Genomic DNA, 23,127 nt, shown 5'->3' with positions numbered 1-23,127 from the left:
GTATCCTTAAAGATCCTCAAAATCACCCTGTAAGTTTGATTAGTATCTCTATTTTTCAAAAAATGAAGAAACTAAAAAGGCAAGGGAAATTGCCTTGAAAAATCACAGAGGCTGGAGGTTGCAACCAGGAGTCAGGTCTAGGGCCAGGCTTGGCTGTGTCTTGGGACCATCCACAATCATTATCTCCCAGATCAGAAGAGGCTGCTTAGCGGAGCAGAGCAGCTTTACTCCACAATCAACAGACCAGGAAGAGAGTTTACCCAGAGGCTGATGAGTGTAGTTTGAAGAGCAGCTTTGTCTGTTGGGTCTAACAAAATTTCACAATAGATAACAAAATGACAAGAGAGAATAATACCAATTTTCTAGCTTTGAAGTATTTATTGAGAAGGTAAATGATACCCTTTTCCTTCTGATGTAGAACTAGCTTTCTATTTTTAATTACTGGAACAGTTTTATTATACTCAGAAGCACCAACATAAAAGTTTTAAATTCCAGAGTGATATATCTAAAATAAATATGCAAACAAAACAAAAAATAAATAAAATAAATACGAGCTGAAGTTGGATATAAACTAATGTGTGCTTTGACATTATCTGGCATTGATAGTAGACTGGCTACATTGTCCTCAGACATTGTTAAGACTTGGTTTTAAAGCTTTATTACAAACTGAAAAAAAAAATAAGAAAAAAAAGAAAACTTCAAAGTCTAGAAGACATGTTGTAAATGAAACAAAAAAACTACACATTGGCCTTTGGGGAAACGTTAACATTTAATAAGTCCAAACTATATAAAATAAACAAACATAAGACATATATGTTATGAAGTTATAAGGTAAACAATTCTGAAAAGGAACCTTGCAGATACAACCTGCTACTGACTTTCCTACATTAGTGCACTTATCCTAATAATGTTGATACTATTTACAACACTTTTGGTATGCTTTTTGGAAATGACTTCTGGAATGAGGTAGTTTATGAAACATAGAAGAAAACCAGTATCTTCACTTCATTCACATCTTGATTTTCTCAGTTAAGCTAAATATATGTGCACCCCTTGTTCAGACTTGTCTACAGATTACCTTTTCAGTCTCTAAAAATGATGAAGGTTTGCTGCCAGTAAGATATTCATAAGCCTGTGACACAAGCACTGAGAAATGCCACCTACCTTTTAATTTTGTGGAGAAGATAAAATGTGATGTGAACAGTTTATGGAAGTGCATTGTTCATGAGACAATCTTTTGCAGATTTAGGCGCAACTGTTTTAACATTCAAATGAATTGCATAAACTAAATTCCAACTATAGAGAAAGATCTTTTGTATTCATGTTGATTTTCTTATATTTTGTTAAAAAAACAAGAATTTCTAAAACTGCAATACTTTCAAAATTTCCTTTTCAAAATTTCATTACAGAAAATTTCAAGCATCCAAAAGTAGAACAGAATGAAGAAATCAATGTACTTATCACCCAGTTTCAATCACTCACAACAGGCAACTTTGTCTCATTTATACTTTTACTCAGCCCCTGTCTCTCATTGTCACACATTATATTGAAGCAAATCTGATGTCATGATTATTCCCTCCTTTAATAATACATTTCTAAAGAGCAGGGATCTTTTAGAAATATAACCATAATTTTCACAGCTGAAAGGAAATATTCCTTAAAATTAAATCTCTTACTCAGGAAATGGTACTTAAGTCTAAGAAAAGACAAATATCAAGGAAAAAAAATTCCAATAGCTCTGAGTCCCCAAAATTAGCTATTCCCCTGCAATAAAAAGGAAACAGTATTCTCTTGAAGCAGAGAACTGGAGGTCAGGGGCTTTAATGGGGAATTCAGAAATGGCATTCAAATTCTGTAACATGCACAAGAGCCTTTTTTATTTTTTTGGTTGATAGCATTTATCAGAATGTGAAGCAGTTTGAGACCTAAAACATTTAAAGACCTTCTGCCCTTGGTTATGAATTTGTGTGCTTATTGTCACATCACCTCACACTGCCAGGAAGGATTAGTCAAGTAGGGAAACAAATCCACCTAAAATAATGTAGAGACCAAACTGAATTGAACTCCATCTGTACTGAGCATACCTGAGGTGCAAGGCCCTGGATTACAATCTGGAGAAACAAAGGTAAAATAGACCTAGTGAATTTATAATCTAGTCAAACTAACAAAATGAAAAAGATCTTGATTTAGATATTGTCGATTCAAAGCAAAGAAGCAATGATGCTAGTTTTGGGGAGGAGACAGTAGGCTCTTAAGGGAGGAGAGATATGGAGGATGTCCATAATTGTTCCAGCAACTCCTTGTAAATATTTTACTTATCCCCTTGCTGAGGGACATGAATAAATGAGTTTATTAGTGTCTGTGCTTCCCTCACCAGATGGGGTGGAAGAAGTAATCCTGAATGTTGGAGGGAAGAGGTTACATTTAAGCAGTATTGTGAGTGTCAAACAGTTCATCAGATCTGGGGTGGAGAAAGACTCAGTGAAGAGGGAAGGGAGGTCATTCCAGGAAGCAAAAAACAGGAACAAAGGGGTGGAAATTACTGGCAAGTTAGGGAAACAGCAGAGTGGTGCCTTAAAGCAGAGCCTGTGGGAGGGGCTGGCTGACTGGAAATGCTGGCTGGGACTAAAACTTGGAGCCTTCCAGGACCTGGGTCTCTATTCTGTAGCCAGTAGAAAGCCATTGACCTGTTGCAAGTCAATCAGTTTTGTGTTTATAGAGTATGCCTCACCCTTGCGTGGATGATAGTTGTTCAATGTTTACTGGACTGGCAATTCCTTGAGTTGGTTGGATGGTGTGAGGTGAGAGAAGCAGGCTAGTTAGGAATCCACTGCAGCAGGTCAGGAGAGGTCTAGGGTGGTGCAGCAGAAGAGAGATGAAAGGGCACAGAATTTCAGAAATTATTCTTTGAAAGAAGAAAAAAGAAACAAAAGAGACCAAAACATAACACAAATTCCATTACACAGAGGCAAAGTGTGTGTTAGGATGCTCTCATTTCTATTACAAAAACAAAGAAACAGTGGTAATATGCTTACAACACATAAAATAGTTCAGGGTGGATATGAGAGAAATAGAAGCCATGGTTTTAGGGCATGAAAAAGGGATTGGCAAAAGAAACACAAGGGAGATTTTTGTACCTCTGGCAAACTGAACCAAATGAAGTGTTATCTCTTGGCTGAGTAAAAGAATACATAATCCTCCCCTTTACTGCCAAGCACTGGGCAGAGAAAAGCAGAAAGAGAAAAACTTTTAGATACAAATCTAGGTTCCAAATTTGATAATGACTCTACCTAACTGCGGGGGCATAAGGCAAATTAAGTTCCTTTAGTTTCTTTCTTTTCATTTGCAGAAATAGGAATAACACTGGAAAATTGCTGGATCAATATAACAATTAAAATAATTCCATACAAAGCATCTAGTAGAATATCTAGCATACACTAAATACTCAATGAGTAGTGTCTATTTTATTATCTTTTTAATTTTTATTTTATTTTATTTTTTTTATAGAGGCATGTTTTATTTATTTATTTATTTATTTGTTTTGTTTATACATGCACTGGGTACAGTCAGAAGTACGGGAGGGTGAGAGAATTCACCAGAGCCAGAGCAGGGAGCAGAGCAGGCAGAAGGACCGAAGTACACTGCTGAGGGGAGCAGCGGGCGGCAGGAGAGGTCTGTGCGCCATGTGGGACTCTCCTTCAGTGGCCGGGGAGCAGCCGGGTATCGAACCGGCGCAGCAGAGGCTGCGGGCAGCTTCGCAACCCAGCGCTCAACTGCTGCGCCACCGGGGAGGCCCAGTGTCTATTTTATTATAGACAAACTTACTTGATTTGAATACATTCTAAGGATAAGAAAAGTCTAAAGGTATAGCTCATTAGCTAATCTTTTCCCTATATAACTATTTAAAATGTACAAAATGATTAATGTGATCCATCTTATGAATACTATTCATTATATATGTTTCTAGAAATTTAAGCTCATTTATCTGAATTTCTAAGGAGAGGTTAACTTTTGTCTTTAATGTCACTGACCACAAATTTATTAAAGTAATGTATTCACAGAGGACAGCAGGTGCCATAAGGCCTCAAGAAAATAGATAATAAGTTACCAGCCTTGAGGAACTGACAATCCCAGTGAGACAAACAGGTGTGACCTTCAAGTAACCATGGCCCCAATTTGGCAGAAGAGATGGAAATACTGGCAACGACACACCCAATTGTGGCCATGTATTTGGTGTAAGATGGTAAATCACACATGTTAAAGGAGGTTACTCTGTAAGCACTGCCTTAGGTTTCTTCTGTATAATACTGTTGTAAATCAGTTGTAACTGTGGCAGTAACAGCATTCTGTGTTACAAATGATTGTCCACTCTCAAAGCCATACTCTTGTCTGAACAGCCACACCATTATTAAATCGTCAAACAAAAGTTTCTTTGTTATACACTGAGATGAATAATTTCAAACCATTTTCATGCGAGATGTTCTAGCTCAGATCTGTCCCAGCCTCTAAAGATGAAGCATTAGAAATGAGAACAGCTGGAGTTTAGGAAAGATTTCTGTTAAAGGCAGGAATAATGATGAACATATTCCAAAATTTCAGAAGTGTTAGTGCTTCAGGGAAAAAAAACGAAGGCATAAGGCCAGGGGAAAATGCATTTCATTTCATATACAGCACTGTGGAGAGTGGTGGTGTGGATGCTTAACCAAAAACATCTAGATAATTATTCAAATATTTCTTTTTGATACACATGGGTCTTGGGAAAAACATCAGTATTAATCTGTACAAAAGCAAGTTAAAAACGTAAACACTAATTTCTAAGGAAGCTTTCAGTGACGCCGTAAATATGGATGCGCGCGCTGGAGGAATGACTGACTTCATATTAGCAAGGAAGTCTTGTTTCTAAGCCACAGGAGGATATACACTTGTTCTTACACCTTTAGCTACCTATGGTCGAAGCTCCAGGTCGCTCACAGAAGGTGAATAAAGACTGGATTAAGAGGCTAATCTAAGGCTATATATAGACAGTAAAACTAATTTAATCTCCGCCCTTTCCTCTCCCCTCCCAATTTCCATAAATCTCAACATCTGAGTTACAAAGAGACTGGCGAACTCTAGCAGAGTGAGGCGGCCCATTCTCCTCCCCTCTCCCAGGCCGTCTCATAAGCGGAGTATTAGTCCAAGTGTAAATTTCCTCCTTAACATCCCTAACAGGCTGCGCAGGGCGAGGAGATTCGGTCGTCTTCCACAGCTTCCACAGAGACCACTGGAGATGACAAGTAGTGATTTGGGGGGCAGGGGGAGTGAGAAGGGCTGAGGCTTGCCAAAGGAAAACTACCTTCCCCCGGGAGTATCCTCGTCACGCGGTCACCTAGCTCGTAAAGGGGAGCTCTTCTCGCCACCGCACCCCTAGCCCAGCGCCCCAGCCCCAGTCTCCCCGGGAGCCGAACCCGGCGGCGCCACGCACCAGATGTGCACCCGCCACTTCCCACCGCGTGGCCGGCCACGGCCCGCACACTGGCCGGGGTCCGCCCCGGCGGACCAACGTGGCGAGTGCTAGGTCTTCCCTCCGGGGCACGGATGCCGCGGCACAGGTACGGGGCGGCGAGGAGGCATCCCCACCGAGAGGCAGGAAGACGCCCGAGAAGGCACATGCTTCCTCGCCGCCAGCTTCGGCCCGGGTGGAAGCCCCCAGCAGGACGGCGACCGTGGCTCCCGCAGAACCCCCCGCTAGCCCTGCCCCACCTGGGTCGCGCCTCACCTGTCTGAGGAGGTAGCGGCGACGCGCGAGGCTGGAGGCTGCGGCGATTCCGGCAGCGGCTGGAGCGGCTGCAGCAGCGACGGCGGCAGACAATGGAGGAGTGAAGGACAGACACATTGACATCGACACACGGAGCCCGGCGCAGCCCCGCCTCCCGCGCCGCCCCCGCCTCCAGCCCGCCCCAGGCCCGGGCCGCGCCACTCTCGGGGAAAGGGGGGGGGATGCAGCGAGCGTCGGAGAAGTCGACACCCCCTCGACACCAGACCCAGACACATCCATTCCGCGGAGGGACTAGTGAATGTTTCCTGGGTCCAAATGTCTGAACGTGACAGGATACGGGTGGCGAACGTGCAAGAGGAATTTAATCCCCCCTCCGCGGGGCTCCAGGTGGTGGCGCCTCCTCGGGCAGTTCCAATGGGAGGCGCGGGCTGCCGCCTCCTGCAGCTCCTCCTCCCGCTGCCGCCAATGCCGCGCCGGGGGCGGGGCCTGCGGCCGGGCCTGCGGGGACGGCCCGAGGCTCGCCGGAGCTCGCCCGCTGCTCGCCGGCCCGGGAGGGAGAGGCGCCTTCAGCACTTCCGCGCCGGGCTCCTGGTGTCCAGGTCTCGAGGTGCCCCGGTGCGGCTGGCATTGCTCACGCTGACACGTCCTTTCTTTCCAGCACTTGCAGAGAAACAGAATAACCTTCAAGCTGGCGGGAGCAATGGTTCACATAAAGAAAGGCGAGCTGACCCAGGAGGAAAAGGAGCTGCTGGAAGTCATCGGGAAAGGTAGGGGTGCCGCACTGGCACCGGGGCTCTGCCAGTCTGACCGGGGGCGGAGAGGGGGGGTGTTGGGGGGGCGTGGCGCAGCCGGGGAGGCGCCCCTTGGCCTGACTGACCCCGGGCTGCAGTTCCGCGAGGTTAGAGCCTCCCCCGCCCCCCGCCCCCCACCTCCGGGAATGAGCGTTTCTCTCCGGTCTGGGACCCGAGGCGGGCGTAGAGGTGGGGAGGGCGAGGCTTTCAGGGGGATGAGCACAGGTTGCGGCGGTCCGTCCTCTGAATCAGCTCTTGGAAAGATACACATTTCCAGGTCCTGGCTCCGATTATAATTAGCCTCCCCCGGGTGTGGGCCCCAGAATATACATTCTTCAAAACGCCCCTGATGATTTTTACTACCATTCGTCTTGGCCACAGTGGCCTGGTAGTTTTAGGCTCTTAGACGGGTGTCTGAGGGCCGTTTCGACTTCCGGAGGCCGAAAGATCTGGATCCCTGGGATGTCCCCGCCTCCGATTGGGGGTGGAAGGAGCTCCTAAGGAGAACGGTTCTTTATAGGAGCGCAAAACTAGGTCTGAAGTGCGCTACGCTGAGCCCTCTGCGTCCTGGATCGCACCGGCTTCTTTTTGGGAGCCTCTAGAAGCCGCAGGATCCCGCAGAGATGCTAGGAGGTCGGCGTGGCGTCCACGCCCCTGGATGCACTGAGCACTGCTGGGATCGCCTTATCGCGCTCGTCCGCACTTTCCTTTTGACTCTCCCAGCTTTAGCCCCACTTCCGCCGTGGTTTTAGGGAGCGGGACACAGCCTTCTCGGGACGAACTAAAAACCAGTCCCCCCTCCTACCCTACCCCCCACCCCAGTCCCGGAGTGGAAGTCCCAGAGGAATTCTTTGCTAAGTCCCGTTACCTGGCAGGTGACATCAACGTGACTACGTGGCTTCTGCACCGTGACAGCGCGGGGAATGGGGTGCATAAGCTGCGGGCATAGTTAAATGTGGTTGTTTCAAGTTCCAGCATGAGCTGGCTCCGTGTGCTCTCGCATGGCCGAGAGGGCAATCACTGCGGCACAAAGGATTCCAAGTTTCCCGTCTTCTTTCTAAGTAGCCAGACTCAAATCTGGACTTCCAGCGAGTCAGGCAGTTTTATTCTTTATACTGACAAGGAAAAAAATAATGGAATTTGAACTCAACAAATGCTGGTGAACTGAGTCCTTGCCATTCTGATCTCAACACGTATAACTTGGTCACAGCTATTTATATAAAATCAGTGTCCTTTGCTTAGAATTGTGGAATTTTGAATTGATGTTTTTGTTTGTTCTGCACCGTTCTGGATAACCTATTTGGCATGGGTGTCTTTCTGTTCTGCCTGTCACTCTGGATAATTTCTCCCTGCCTTTCATGACTCTAGGATTGGGTTCAGCAAACATGTGAATCCCAGCTGTGTGCCAGGTACTGCGTTGGGCAAAAAACAGACAAATGATCAATTCACACTCCGCCAGAAATACAGATTGTTTTTATTCCGTCCAGAGCTATGCTGTTCTCTCAAAAGTCTAAGCTAGTGAACAACTTTATAAAATGGGTCTCTGAAAGGGTGAGAGAGTGTGTGTGTGTGAAATCCTTGGATATAATCTTAGGTGACCACCATATTTTATTTTGAAGATTAAATAAAACACTGAATTTATTCTGGTTAGTGCTGTACTATTTCTGGGCCCATAACATGCATCAAGTTGCACTTACTACATTTCACTGATTTAATTAGCCCAAGTCTATGAGAAAAGAATGCGATACATTCTTTTTAAATATTTATTTTATTTATTTATGCATACAAGAACTGGGGATAGGCCAGAGGTGGGGGTGGTGGTGAGAGGATTCACTAGAGACAGAGTGGGGAGCAGAACAGGTGGATCTACTGAAATACACTGCTGAGGGGAGCAGCAGGTAAGACAGGAGAGGTCTGCTTCACCATATGGGTTGGCTCCCTCCCTGGCCTGGGATTGAACTCAGGCAGAAAACTCAGGCCTCAGTGGCTGGTGATAGCTTGATAGTGCTGAGAATTTAACCCCTGTGCCACCAGGGAGGCTCTGATACATTCCTTTTAAATGAAGATCTGTGAGATATCACAGTACTTCTCAAAGAAAAGAAATGGGTAATATGAGGAAAGAACATAGCCAACATTTTTGAGTGTTATTATGAGCCAGTTATAATTTTAAGCTCTTTAGATGTATCCATTTCATCTCGATAAACTAGGAATCATGTTTAAGCAATAACATGAGAGAGCATGGGATGGTAGTTAACCCTAAAGATCTGGTTTGGAATCCTGCAGTCATTTGGTGATGTAGCCTTGGGCAAGTTACTGTTTCTGAGCTTCAGATTCTCCATGTGAAAACTGGTTCCCACATCACATCGCAACATTGTTATGAGGATGAAATGAGTTAGTATATGTAAAGCATTCATTTATTATGCATAAAGCATACTATTTATGTTGCCTGTTAATATGGTAATCTCCACTTTATAGACAAAGATACTGAGATATTGAGAAGTTAGGTAACTTGTCCAATGTCACTCAGGTAGTAAGTTGCAGGGCTGAGATATCAACTGGTCCATAATCCAAGAAATATACTGTACTTGAAAACAGGCTAACCAAGTGATGAAACCAGCCCCAGGTAGCAGTGAATCCTATATTCGCTTTGAAAGGCATTGTAATTTCAGCAAAACATGATCTGTCAAGTGATATTGATTTTAAGTTGAACTGTAATGATTGTGTACTTTTGTGTGCATTTAATTTGTAAAATTATTTGGTTTAGGGCCTCCCTGATGGCGCAGCGGTTGAGCGCTGGGTTGCGAAGCTACACGCAGCCTCTGCAGCGCCAGTTCAATCCCCCGCTGCTCCCCGGCCACCAGAGGAGGGTCCCACATGGCGCACAGACCTTTCCTGCCGCCCGCTGCTCCCCTCAGCAATGTACTTCGGTCCTTCTGCCTGCTCTGCTCCCCGCTCTGGCTCTGGTGAATTCTCTAACCCTCCCGTGCTTCTGACTGTACCCAGTGCTTGTATAAATAAATAAATAAATAAATAAATAAATAAATAAATAAATAAATCTTTAAAAAAATTATTCGGTTTATCGTTGAACAAATGTGATCAGCAAAATTTTAGATTTGTACTCAAAGCCATTTTTCAAAGCATGTTAGTGGATAGAGTTCTTATTATTTTTCCCCATTGGCACATTTCTCAACTTCGAGAAGTGCTACATGAGTAGTTTTAGTACTTGGAACTAACAATTTTCAGCCAAGTCTGACCTGTCATCTTATCTTATCTTATCTAAAATAAACTTATCAAATATTTGTGTGTCTCCCTTTTGCTAGTCACTGCCCTCCAGAAGTTAAGAAGACTATAGGTGGGAATTACAGACCAGAGCATACAGCTCATTGCTTTTGGGTACTTTTAGAACAGTTCCTCCTGAGAGAGTTCACTATTCTATTGATATGGTCTTGTAAATTCTTAGATAACTAATTTTTTTGCAGTGTTTCATAATCCCAACTTAAGGTCATTTTTGCTACAAAGTCTAAAAATAGTTTCAAGTAGAAGAACTTTCAGAAAACTCATGCTTAAATTAAGTTTCAAAACATGTTATAATTAGAAGTCATTAGTTTTAAAATATAGCTGTAACTTTATATCTGATTAAGCCAATATCGACATATTATTCTGTTAAAATTTAGAGATTTTAAATATTTTTACACATAAACATTACAGCAACTAATAAGCCAAACAGTTTTTAAATTCTTAACTTGCACATAGTCCTTAAAGTAATCTCTTTTAGGGGATTCCATTAAATAATTATTGAAACCCATTCATATCCAGATCGCATGGTATTCTGATGGAATACTGGGAGACACAGATTTGTTTCTCCCTTTTTGTTTATTTTGGCTACATTTACTGGTTTTCAACAGAGACTTAGAGTCCCAATCTGTATATTAGAAATGTCACAATGGATGATACTATGCTGTTCTGAATATAAAATATCTGAGCATCGAATATGTACTAAGGATTTCCTATATGCTCCACATTAGGACATGTTCTATGTACTCTCCAGAGTCCTCTGGAATGGGTACTACTATCTCTGCTTTCTACATGAAGAAAATGAGGGGTTTACAGTAATTGTTCTATTCATGGTGATTCTGAAAGGGCTACCATACAGATAGAAGAAAGGGTAATAACATCGTGAGAACATCTCTCTTAAAATTATGTCTTTGCTAAAATGCTGGTCCATCCAGTTAAGTTGATCAGTCCTACCCTAATCAGGTAGGTTAGGTTGTGTATATTCTTTGGTTTGAATAACTTGGAGAAATTCTCAAAAGGGAAAACAAATCATTAAACATTACTTTCATCATTTATAGGTCTGTTAATTTTTGTCTTCAATGAAGATTAATGGTGACTCATTTCATATTCCCTTTATAGTAGTGTATTTCTCCATCTTAAAGAGTTTGTTAAATCAGATTTAACTCCCTTCCCAGAGAAAAGCAATTTATCTCTTAATTGCAAAATATGGTTTGAGAGTCTGCAATAGACAGCAAGGAATAACAAAAAATAATAATCTTTCTGCATAAGCCATGTGTTTTATGTTGCTGGACTATTCCCAACCTCCTATAGTTTCCTACTAATGTCGTTAAGAGCACCAAATTAGAAATCACTGCAAGTTTTCTCTTGGGGCATTTTGCTCATTTATTATTCAAAATATTTTCATTTTCTAGAAACTCAAACCATTTCAGAAAAATTTTCTCATTCTGGTTTCTGCATTTCAAAAGACTGAGATTCAGTGTAGTGTGACTGCACACCACATCTTTTTTTTTTTTTTTTTTTTTTTTTTTAAGTTGCTCCCTTTCTGGACAGATTTAACTTACATTGTTGGCCAGAATCATTGACCTGTTCTCTAAAGTGAGCCAAATGTTTATGACTGTAATTCCCTTCCTTCTCCTAACATGTAGCAGGTTTTGACTTGCTCACAATCCCTATTGTATTCTCACTTTACTCATTAACATCTCCTGGTCAATGGAAAATAATTTCAGTTATTTCTCAGTGGATAATAAGATTCTGCTGAAGCAACTTCCTCAAGTGGATTCAGGGTGTGGATTGTTGTTTTTTTTTTTATTTTTTTTATTTTTTTTTTTTATTTATAATTTTTTTTTTTTTTTTTTTTATAGAGGCATGTTTTTATTTATTTATTTTATTTGTTTGTTTGTTTTGTTTATACATGCACTGGGTACAGACAGAAGCGCGGGAGGGTGAGAGAATTCACCAGAGCCAGAGTGGGGAGCAGAGCAGGCAGAAGGACTGAAGTACACTGCTGAGGGGAGCAGCGGGCGGCAGGAGAGGTCTGCGCACCATGTGGGATCCTCCTCTGGTGGCCGGGGAGCAGCCGGGGATCGAACCGGCGCCGCAGAGGCCGCAGGCAGCTTCGCAACCCAGCGCTCAACCGCTGCGCCACCGGGGAGGCCCTGTTTTTTTTTTTTTTTTTAAAGATTTATTTTATTTATTTATACAAGCACTGGATACAGTCAGAAGCGCGGGAGGGTGAGAGAATTCACCAGAGCCAGAGTAGGGAGCAGACAGGCACAAGGACCGCGAAGTACACTGCTGAGGGGAGCAGCGGGCATGGCAGGAGAGGTCTGCGCGCCATGTGGGACCCTCTTCAGGGCCGGGGATCAAACTGGCGCTTCAGAGGCTGTGGGCAGCTTCGTAGCCCAGCGCTCAACTGCTGCACACCCAGGGGAGGCCCTATTTTTTTGTTTGTTTGTTTGTTTGGTTTAATTCCTCTATAAAGATGTTTGAGAGTCTATGAGAAGTCACAGATATTTATGATTTTCTATGTAGAACTTTCTTCCATGGTCTCAGGCTTTCCCTTCTCATTCTGCAACCATCCAGCCAGTTATACCAATTGCTCTCTGTTGGAGTACAGGGTCAGAAAAATGCACTATTTACAAAGTAGTTGCTATCATAATTCAGGAATTTGTAGTTTATTTACTTGACATATCCCTAGTAGAGCTATTTCTTTCTTTTTTTTTTTTTAAGATTTATTTATTTATGCATACAAGAATGGGGAAACAGGCCAGAGGTGCGAGGGGTAAGAGGATTCACCAGAGACAGAGGGGAGCAGAACAGGCAGATTGACTGAAATACACTGCTGAGGGAGCAGCGGGCAAGTCAGGAGAGGTCTGCTGCGCCATGTGGGTTGCTCCCTGGCCGGGGATTGAACTCATGCTGCAGTGGCTGCGGTAAGCCCCATGGGTTGCGTCTTAACCCCTTGCGCCACCAGGGAGGCCCCATCTTTGTCAATAAAAGAGACATTTCTGTCTCCCCTCTATTGCTGAGGGTCATTGAGGTGACTTACCTAAGAAGCAGGTCAGGGAGAAGAGAAGCATGCTAATCTTTATTCTACATATCATCTTTAATTCCCGAAGACTAGCAGAATTCAGCACATTCTGCAACTGTAATTCTCAATTTGAGGAGAAGAAATAATTCCTAGTTGGGCATTTTTCTATTCTTTTATGTCTTTTGTAGGGAAGAGGCTTATCTCATCCTTTTGCCCTGAGAACATCCAATTTCATTGTTCACTTCCCAGTCAAATCAGAAAATTTTTGGCAGATTGTATGACTGGCTCTTATTAAAGATGATAATAGCAACATTCTCTTCTGCAACTCACTTGCCTCTGTCAGTATATGTAACAGAAGACCGGAAAAACCTGACAGTTATAGCCTAATTACAGCTTATTTCCAAAGTTATAGAGTGCTGACCCTAAGGTTTATATTAGCTGACTTTCAGTATGAGACTGAATATGAACCATAGGGCACTTTTATGTAGTACCAGACTTTAAAGATGTGTTTATCTATGCAGTTCTAAACCAAGCATTCTATTATAAGCATGCAATCAATTCACAGGGCCTAGTGGTGGCAACATATATAAATACTGACTGTATTTTGAACTCCAGTTATTACATTGACTGGAATTTACGTTTTAGATGGTGGGTTGGACTAGATGCCCTTTAAGATGTGTTTCAGTATTCTGTCTTGTCCTTTGTGGTAATTGTGTTACTGCCAAAAAAAAAAAAAGTGTGGACAATTTAATATACTTTAAGGCTAGTGAAAGTAAAAACAGTATGGAGCTCTTTTACTTTCTTTGAACCTATTGGTCTGGGTAAATATGTTATGGAGTACATAGTTTGTGATTAGATGCTTTATTTCTTAGTAAACTAACTAGTCTTGGTTTTGTAGATAACCCTTTAAAGTTTGTTTCCTTGATCTTAGATTTTTTCCATTTTAACGATAAATACCTAAATAACTTTATTTTATCTTTTTATTAAAGGTACTGTTCAAGAAGCTGGAACATTATTAGCCAGCAAGAATGTCCGTGTTAACTGTTTGGATGAGGTAAGATTTTTAAAAATTTTACTACATACAAGAATGGATAGTATATAAAATCTAATAGTAAGAGTTTGTTTTTGCTCAAGTTAAATTAATCTCAAAACCAAATGTAAGCAGACATGTAAGCAAAAGAAAAATAAGCATGTAAAAACCATGTTTAATTTTATTATTAATCAAATAAGTGCAAACTAAACAAAATATATTTCTTATGAAGTATGAGAAACAAAGTTCTGTGTGGTAATAGATTAGATGTATATTGGCATCACATTTTGGAGACAATTTTAGAATATGTGTCAACTTTAAGTGTACATATATTTGACCCCAAAATTCTACTTTTAGGGAATGTTAACTAAATCTAAACTCAATTTTCCTGAGCAGGTGCTATGCAAAATATCTTTCTGAAAGGATAGGAATGTCTATTCTCAGCCATCCAGTATGGCAGCCATTAGCCATGTGTAGTAGCTACCCTATTATACAGCATGGCTTTAGTACTAGAAAGTTAACTGAACTTAAGTTCCTCATGCAAAAGGGGAAGGGGTCTTGTTAATGTGTTATCCACACATGGGTAGTAAAATATCAGAAAAAAAAATTTAAAGCAAAAAAACTAATAGATGAAGTCTCCTTATTATAGATTAATAATCCAAAAACATGTATATCTTAAACCTCCACTGATAAGATAATACACCCTTGAGATTCATTTTGAAAAGGTAGAATTCAGGGGCCTCCCTGGTGGCGCAAGGGCTTAAGTTGCAGCGCTATGAAGCTATCCTGCAGTCATTGCAGCACAAGTTTGATCCCCAGCCAGGGAGCTAACTCACATGGCACAGCAGACCTCTCCTGTGCTCCCCTCAATAGTGTATTTCAATTAATCCACCTGTTCTGTTTCCCACTCTATCTCTGGTGAATCCTCTCACCCACCCCCCCGTACCCTTGGAATGTACCCCAGTTCTTATATGCATAAATAAATAATTTTTTTTTAAAAGGTAGAATTCAAAAGGAGAATTTAGTAAGGCCACAATAATATCTTTCAGAAATCAATGAGTAGAAAAAAATGACAGAAAATTTGGATAACCTAATTAACATTTTATGCACTATATGAAAGACAGAAAAAAATGGTACATCTCCTTTTTCCATGGATCGTTGATAAAAACATGTTTTATAAAGGGAATTTTAGTTAATTTCAACAAGTTCATTGAACTCAGAATAATACTTTGAAAATGAAACTATGCTCCAAATAATAAGACATATAACTTGATATATTATTTAATCCAAATCATCTTTGTATAAAAGAAGAAATAGAAGTAGAAGTTGCCAGTGATTTAGAATTGAAAATGCAACATTAATCAAAAGCTGTGTTACGTGTCTAAAGTGATAGAGAAAATTTTGTAGCTTTTGTTATACTTTCAATCTTTGTGGTATTTCTCAGGTTTTAACTCATGAAATTAGAATAAAAAGAGTAAGGAATACTCAGAAAATAGAAGAAAGGAATTAAAAAAAGTGTAACAGTAACAAAATTTTAAAAGCCATCAAGAATACAAGAAACAAAAGATAAATTGGAACTCCTCAAAATTAAAAACTTGTACTTCAAAGCATGCCATCAAGAAACTGGAAAAAGTTCGCACAAGTTTTGCTAATTATATCATATTAAGAACTCCTACAACTCAATAATAAAAAGAACAAATAACCCTAAAACAAATGAGAAAAGGATCTGAATAGACATTGCTTCATAAAAGACTGGAAATAACCAATATACACTTTAAAAATGCTCAACATTAGCTGCTAGGGAAAAGCAAATCAAAACAGCAATAAGATACTACTTCATATCTACTAAGATGCCTGTACTCAAAAATGTAGATGATAACAAGTATTGTTGAAGATGTGGAGAAATTGGAACCCTCAGGCATTGCTGATAGGAATGTAAAACATTGTAGCTTTTGTTATACAGTCTGGCAATTCTTCTGATGATTAAACATAAAGTTACCACATGAATAGCAATTTGAAGTATGTACCTAAGAAAAATGAAACCCATATCAGCTCAAAAAACTTGGCAATGAATATCTACCAGCTGATGAGTAGATAAACAAAATATCCATACAATGAAATATTATTTAGTCATAAAAAGGATATTTCTGCAGTTCAACAAAAATAAAATAGATGAATTTGTTAAATAGCTTCACTATATCCTATGGTAGAAATACACCATATAGAATTACACTAACCTTTTGATAGGCATTCTATTTATTTTGAGGGTTTTTTCCTTAGGGTTATTTTGTTGTTATTGTTTTGGTATGCATTTGTTCTCTTTTTCATTTGTTCTTGTTCCCCTGGGAGCTGATAATATGTGTAGAAATGAGCGCTTTGATAAACCTGGGATCCAATCCTTGCCCTGCCATTTTTTTAGTCACATGAGTTTGAACAAGTAATCTTTTTGCTAATCGTAGAAAAACCTCAGGTAATAACTCTTTTTTCTCAGTGGTGTATGAAAGAGCCAACAGAAGAAATAAACATAAAAATATAGAGTATGAAAGTTGTTTTAGTACCTTATATGTATTTTGTTTTTAATTGACTAGCAGGACTTGCCCATAGATGGGGGGAAAATTAAGTAATTGGTATATTTTTTCTCTCTATTAAAGAATGGAATGACTCCTCTCATGCATGCTGCATATAAAGGAAAGCTTGATATGTGCAAATTACTTTTGCGACATGGAGCCGATGTAAATTGTCATCAACATGAACATGGATACACAGCCCTCATGTTTTCTGCTCTTTCTGGTGAAGTTTTAGCATTTATTCTAAAATACTAATATTGGTCGCCCATACAGATTTGTTTTAAGTTCGTGTCTCTTAAAATGAAATGCATTTTTATTATAGTAATTTTAAGATCAATTCTTATGAAAAGGAATGGTGGAAATTGGTTTTTGAAAAGCTATAATGTATGCAATGTATTATAGATGTATGAAATATATGTTATATAATTAATTTGGTGATATGTTATTTAAATCAATTGAGTCCTGTTATTGTCAATTTTTTGTAAACAATTGAAGGGCTGGACCCTTTCAAGTTAGTTCCTATGTCTTCATATTTTGAGGAAATATGCAAATTCTTTGTTTTCTTGAGAAAATATCTGTTGTGTACATTTATTTAAAAAATTATTCTAAAAATTGTCAAGTTAAAATAAATAGCTATTGTAATAGAAGTGTCTGCTTTCACAGGCACTTAGGTATTAAATAAAATGATCCATTTAGGAATATAGTCTGATTCAAGATGCTTATTACTTGCTAAATAAAAACAATTGTGGGATACGTGAATTTACCTATATTTGTTGCAGTTTCTTAAGAAAATAATGATGTGATATGATATGATATAATACTTTAAAAGTGTAATAATCTGTGTTTTGATAATCCCAGAATAAGAAATCATTTCTAAACATGACATCATGCCTAGAGCAGTCCACATCGATCAGTTTGATTACCTCAAAATTTAACATTTCTGTATATTGAAGATACCATAGAGAGTAAAATACAAGCAAAAAACTAAGGAAAATATTTATTATATATATTAAAGGGTCATAGCATTATATATGAGGAATTTTTACAAATAAATTATTAAAAGACAAATACTGCATAGAAAATTGGACAGAAATTTGAACAGAGAACAAAAGAAATACAAGCTCATGAACCTACAGAACATTTTAATAATCAGAGAAATGCATATTAGAACATTAAAATGATCATTTTTCACTTACATTGGCAAAAAGAGAGAATGATAATGCCCAGCACTGCCTTAGGAACTTCTTTGCACCGATTTGGGTAGTACATGTCAGCCCCACCACTTGGGAAGGCAGCCTGGCAAAATGTATATAAAGTATGCATAACCTTTGATCCTGTAATATTTTACAGCAACTGTTTGTAAGGAAATCAGAATTCAAACTTGCAAACCAAATCAAACTAACAAAAATTAATTAAGAATAGATTAGAACAGCAAAATATCTGTAATGATTCCAATAGTGAAAGAATGCACTATGAATCCTAAGTCAGAAAAAAATATAGAGGTAGATTTCCCAACTGTTATTGATTATTCCAGGGCCTGTCATTGTGAGTGATAGGATAGGTTAGTAGCTTTCAAGAGGGACTTCTAATCATTTTAGCTCTTCTGTCTTATTTTGATACTTTTTGCTTTTTTTTTTTTTACTTTATACTAAGCGTGTCTTTAAGAAAAATATGATTTTTCCTTAAAAAGTGATTCTCAATTCCATGCTATTTTTGTATTTCCTGATATATTTTCCAGCAAATAAAGTTAAATCTGAGTGGGTTTTTATAGCATTTTACTCTTAATTATAGTGATGATTTATATTTTAGAAAATGAGATGGAAATGTAAAACTAAGGGGGCGGGGAAATAGCACAGACAATTTAGAAGTGGTTATTGGAATTGTGTGTGCCTTAATTTTAACAGATAAGTTTTCTTTTAACTCTAGGTAACAAAGATATCACGTGGGTGATATTGGAAGCTGGTGCTGAGACAGATGTTGTCAACTCGGTGGGAAGAACAGCTGCTCAGATGGCAGCCTTTGTGGGTGAGGTATTTTTTTTAAAGATTTATTTATTATGCATACAAGACCTGGAGTACAGGCCAGAGGTGTGGGGGGTGAGAGGATTCACCAGAGACAGAGTAGGGAAACAGAACAGGCAGACTGACTGAAATACACTGCTGAGGGGAGCAGCGGGTGAGACAAGAGAGGTCTGCTGCGCCATGTGGCTAGCTCGCTGGCCACCTGGGGATTGAACTCGTGCTGCAAAGGCTGTGGACAGCTTCACAGGCTGCGCCTCAACCCCTTGCGCTACCAGGGAGGCCCTGTGGGTGAGTTTTTAATGGCAGTTTTAATTTAGGTTTAACCCACAATTTCCTCCTGAAAAAGTGCCTCTTCACTTATGGTATAAACATTGTCTTGTCTTTTTTTTCTTTTAAAAATAAAAAACAAAGTGTTTACAGCCCACTGGGTTTTGTCTAACTTAATAAAATACCTGTTGGCACTTTGGAGGTAATGAATAGCTATTTTGAATTTTTACTTTGTGAGATACAGGGAATAGTGGATCCACTTTAGTTGTAACCAAATGCTTGAGTGAGTATGTTCTTATTTTGCTAAGGGAAGTAGTTTAACCTAACGTTTAAGAACAGGAATGGTGGAATCGGCAATCCTAGGTTGAAATTCTGACTTGTGCTAGTTAATAGCAAGTTACGAAATGATTCCGGCCTTTAGTTTCCTCACTGTAACAGGATTGTATAGTTGTTGAAAGGATTAAAATGAAATGAGAGGCTTAAAGAGCTTTATATGTAGCGCTAAATAAATGCCATCCTATACTATTGTAAATAAAAAGTACATGATGCAATTCTTTCATAGCAAGGAGCATAATAACAAACTAATATATAACTGTTTCATAATCTTCCTTATCATTTTGCCTGTTAACTTTTAAAATTTGAAACTTTCTGTAGTCTGTGAAAGTCCATTTACATACTGTGATTAGCCTGCTTAATTTAATTTATGTGTACTTGTATGGTGGCTGTGGAAGTGGTTGATGTCAGTACACATCCCACCAAAGAAACTATCATTGGAGGCTTTCCATAGGAGTCCAGTAAAGCTGACAGGTTCCAATAACAATGGAGGGCAGTGCCAACATCTCCATACCTGAAGGCCTAGGGTCAAGAAGCCAGCAGATAATTCATCATATATTGAGGTACAAGCTGGAAGCCGTTTTAGTCTTGAGTTCTTCAGCAACTTCGAGGGCAGCTGAGTCCTCAGCTAGCCTCAAGTACCAGGATCAGCCTGGTCCACAGTGTACTTCCTTTGCAGGTCACCTCTTGTCAACAGGATCAAGCAGATGCTTCTAGGACCCTGTACATGTGGGAAGGGGCCACGTCAGCCTCCCACAGCAGACCATTCTCAAAGAGCTCAGTGTCAGCCCCCTCCCTAAGACTCTCCACCACTAGTCTCTCAACCCTCATTAGGCAGAGAGGAGGAAGTCTCTTCTCCAGAGAGCTCAAAAAGCCTGGGCCTGCAAATGTGCCCTGCAAATTCTGACTTCATGCCAACAGAGACCATTTACTTGCTCCAGACAGTAAGTGGAGCAGTAATGGGGAGGGGGAAACAGCAGGACACACTTTCAAGCCACCAGCTTGACCAGGAAAGGCCTGTTTTCATAGAACCACATTTACCTCTTGAGATGACTTAGAGATGAGGCTCAGGGAGCTATGAGAAGCCATGTGTGGTAGGGAAGCAAAAAGCTTTTATTCTAGGTTTTACATAAAGACAAACCTTATCTCAAATTCAAGGGGAGAGATGAATTTTCAATATTAGTACTTATTTTAATAATAATAAAATAACTTTATATGGAATAAAATGCTATTGAAAGAAAAATCTGATATGGTTAGGAAAGTATGATCATCATTTGTGTAAGGGCAGAAAAGAGACATTTATATTACAGCTTTTATAAAATATTTAGGATCAATATTTTTTACTCTCCTCATCTTCCTCTAATCTCCTTCCCTGAAAAAAAATCGATACATGTCTGCTAGGAAACATGGCAATATAATTAATAAAAAATTAGAAAATGTCTTATATTTAATAATGAAATACTGAATTTCCTTTTTTTATTAAAAGGTCAACATGATTGTGTGACTATAATCAACAATTTCTTTCCTCGGGAGAGACTGGATTATTACACTAAACCCCAGGGACTGGATAAAGAGCCGAAATTACCCCCAAAATTGGCAGGCCCACTGCACAAAATTATCACCACCACAAATCTTCATCCTGTCAAGGTAGTGTGTTTATTATATTTGCTTTAAATTTAAATAATGCTTCAACCTTTAATAAGGGTTTAAACTGCTCTGATTATGTGGGATAAGTGTCTTGGGCTTTATAAATGTAGAGCTTGTGATGGGCTATCTTGTTGAGACAGTTAGAGATGGAAAGCATGATGGGCTCAGGAGGGAAAGGAAGGCAGAGGTGGGTTCAGCTGAAACCTAGTTTCCACCTCATCTCACGGGCAGTTGTGGACCACTAGTGACTCTGGAAGAGGCATCATCTGCCTTGGTGGAGGGCTTTTTCCAGAGGGAAAGGACAGTCTTCCAGAGAGGAAAGTGAGTGGCTCCTTTAGATGAAGACAGGAGAAGGAGGGAGCCCAGGCTGGGGCCAGATGCTGAGGTCTGGTAAAGGGGATCTGGGTGGGGCACTAATAGCACCTTCTGCAATAATTATCCTTCCAGGAAATGTTCTGAAACATAATCATGAACACATTTTTTAATGCAAATAGTTACTTGATGCATTTAGTAATATAGTTCTTTCATAGTTACTTAAATCACAGATTTTCAAAGTTCATAGACCAATCTGTAAATTCAAATGGCTTAACTAGGAAATTTGAAGAGCCATTCTGAACTATTTTTCATTGATTTTTTTTTTCATATTTTTAAAGAGCCATTTTGTTTGTTTACAAATGATTTTTTAAAAATCAGTCCAAATGAATATAATTTCTTCAGTGAGTCATCACAGAAAATTTCATGTATACAATACTGATACTGTCCTTTTTTCAAATGTCAGTGTCATGTATCTTCATTTGTGTTGTATAGATTTGATAGCATTTCAGAGCAATTTGGGTCAAATATTGAGGTTTTTCTCTTAATATAATATGTAACCATAATATAGTAAAATAGATTTTCTCAGAAATAACTCTTTTGAAGACTAAGAAGCTATAACTTCTTAGTACACAGTCTTATTTCTTTATTGCTACATCTTTTTGTATACAATTGTTGAAGCTTAAGGAGCAAACAAACCAATAAAAACATCTGTCATGTAGCCCTTTACTCAGATTAATAACCTGGGCCTTCACGAGAAATGATAAATTAGCAGATCCTTTCCCATAAGACAGACAAGTGGAATCTATTGTTTTTTGATTTTCTAAGTTACTCTATGATATCTAAATGTGGAGCTGGGAGGAAATGCATAATAATAGCACATCATTTGCTTTCATCTGCTCTTGTCAAAAAATCCCATAGACTGGGTGGGTTAAACAACAGAAGTTAATTTCCTCACCATTTTGAAGGCTGAGAAATCGAATCAAGCCGCTGTTGATTGGGTTTCTGGTGAGGGAAGGAAGCTTTCTGGCTGCTAGGAAGCTTTATTTTCTTTGTGACCTCAGATGGTAGAGTGAGAGAGTCAGTTCTCTTATGTCTTCTCTTTCTATCATATCAGGACCCCACCCTGATGATCTCATTTAACTTTAATTACCTCCTTACCTATCTCAGAATACATTCACATTAGAGGTTAGGGCTCAATATATGAGTTTTAGGAGGACACAGTTCAATTCACAGAAGCATTATATACCATTTCCACCATACAGCTGTAATACACGATCATAATGATAGTAGTAATGTAGAAGAATAATTAAGATGTGATGAGTTTTTAGTAGTTGTTACTTTTGTTTTGAATATACTCTAATTGTAAATTTCTATAATTTAATTTTTAATATGGGCTGTATTTAACAACTACTTCTCAAGATTCCTGCAGTTTTTGTGATTGGCTCTCTGGAGTTGATATTAGCTAGTTCCAGCACACCATAGCCATTGAAAATTAGTACCCAAGCTGGTATTAAAACCCATGTATGTGTCTGTCTGTCTTATCTATTTACCTACCTACCTACCTGCCCATACATATATATTAAATTGCAATATAATTGACATATCACATTTATTTGTTTAATGTGTACACTATATATTTGTATATAGTGTGAAATAATCACAATGTCTAGTTAACATTTATCACCATAGTTATAATTTTTTCCTTATAATGAGAACTTTTCAGATTTACTCTTATAATGTTTATATTTCAAAATACAGTTTTAAAAGGATTTACTTATAAAGCTTAAAAAAAGATCTACTCTCCTAGCAACATTCAAATATGCCTTATAGTATTAACTATAGCCCCTATACTGTTCCTACTGAAACTTACTATTTTATATGTATTTAAAAAAAAACAATTTGTACCTCTGTTTTAACTTTATAAAATTCAGTATTTTACTGAAAGAATCCTAAATGGGCAAACAAAAAAAAATAAGCCATAAATTGCATGTTTGCATTTCTGGTGGAGATTATAAAGAACTCATAATTAAACTTTTAAAAAATATCTCACCTCTTCTGTGTTACTGTTTCTCC

At 39.2% G+C, this 23,127-nt stretch overlaps 2 protein-coding genes across 2 annotated transcripts in view; one reads left to right on the top strand and one right to left on the bottom strand.

Annotated features, from left to right (window-relative positions):
- Positions 1-5,901, bottom strand: part of BZW2 (basic leucine zipper and W2 domains 2) — a 55,978-nt gene extending 50,077 nt beyond the window's left edge. Inside the window, exon 1 of the mRNA XM_037508453.2 lies at positions 5,759-5,901. The gene's annotated coding sequence lies outside the window, so the exon portion shown is untranslated. The remainder of the gene's footprint in view (positions 1-5,758) is intronic.
- A 351-nt stretch (positions 5,902-6,252) lies between these two features.
- Positions 6,253-23,127, top strand: part of ANKMY2 (ankyrin repeat and MYND domain containing 2) — a 30,550-nt gene continuing 13,675 nt past the window's right edge. The window contains exons 1-5 of the mRNA XM_037508440.2: positions 6,253-6,525; positions 13,864-13,928; positions 16,556-16,694; positions 18,398-18,496; positions 20,579-20,739. Of these exons, the coding sequence (XP_037364337.1) occupies positions 6,459-6,525; positions 13,864-13,928; positions 16,556-16,694; positions 18,398-18,496; positions 20,579-20,739 (531 nt within the window). The 5' untranslated portion in view covers positions 6,253-6,458. The remainder of the gene's footprint in view (positions 6,526-13,863; positions 13,929-16,555; positions 16,695-18,397; positions 18,497-20,578; positions 20,740-23,127) is intronic.

Source organism: Talpa occidentalis, unplaced genomic scaffold, assembly GCF_014898055.3.
Source record: "Talpa occidentalis isolate TD23 unplaced genomic scaffold, MPIMG_talOcc4v2.1, whole genome shotgun sequence".
Classification (NCBI taxonomy): domain Eukaryota; kingdom Metazoa; phylum Chordata; class Mammalia; order Eulipotyphla; family Talpidae; genus Talpa; species Talpa occidentalis.
This window is presented reverse-complemented; position numbering and strand designations above follow the sequence as displayed.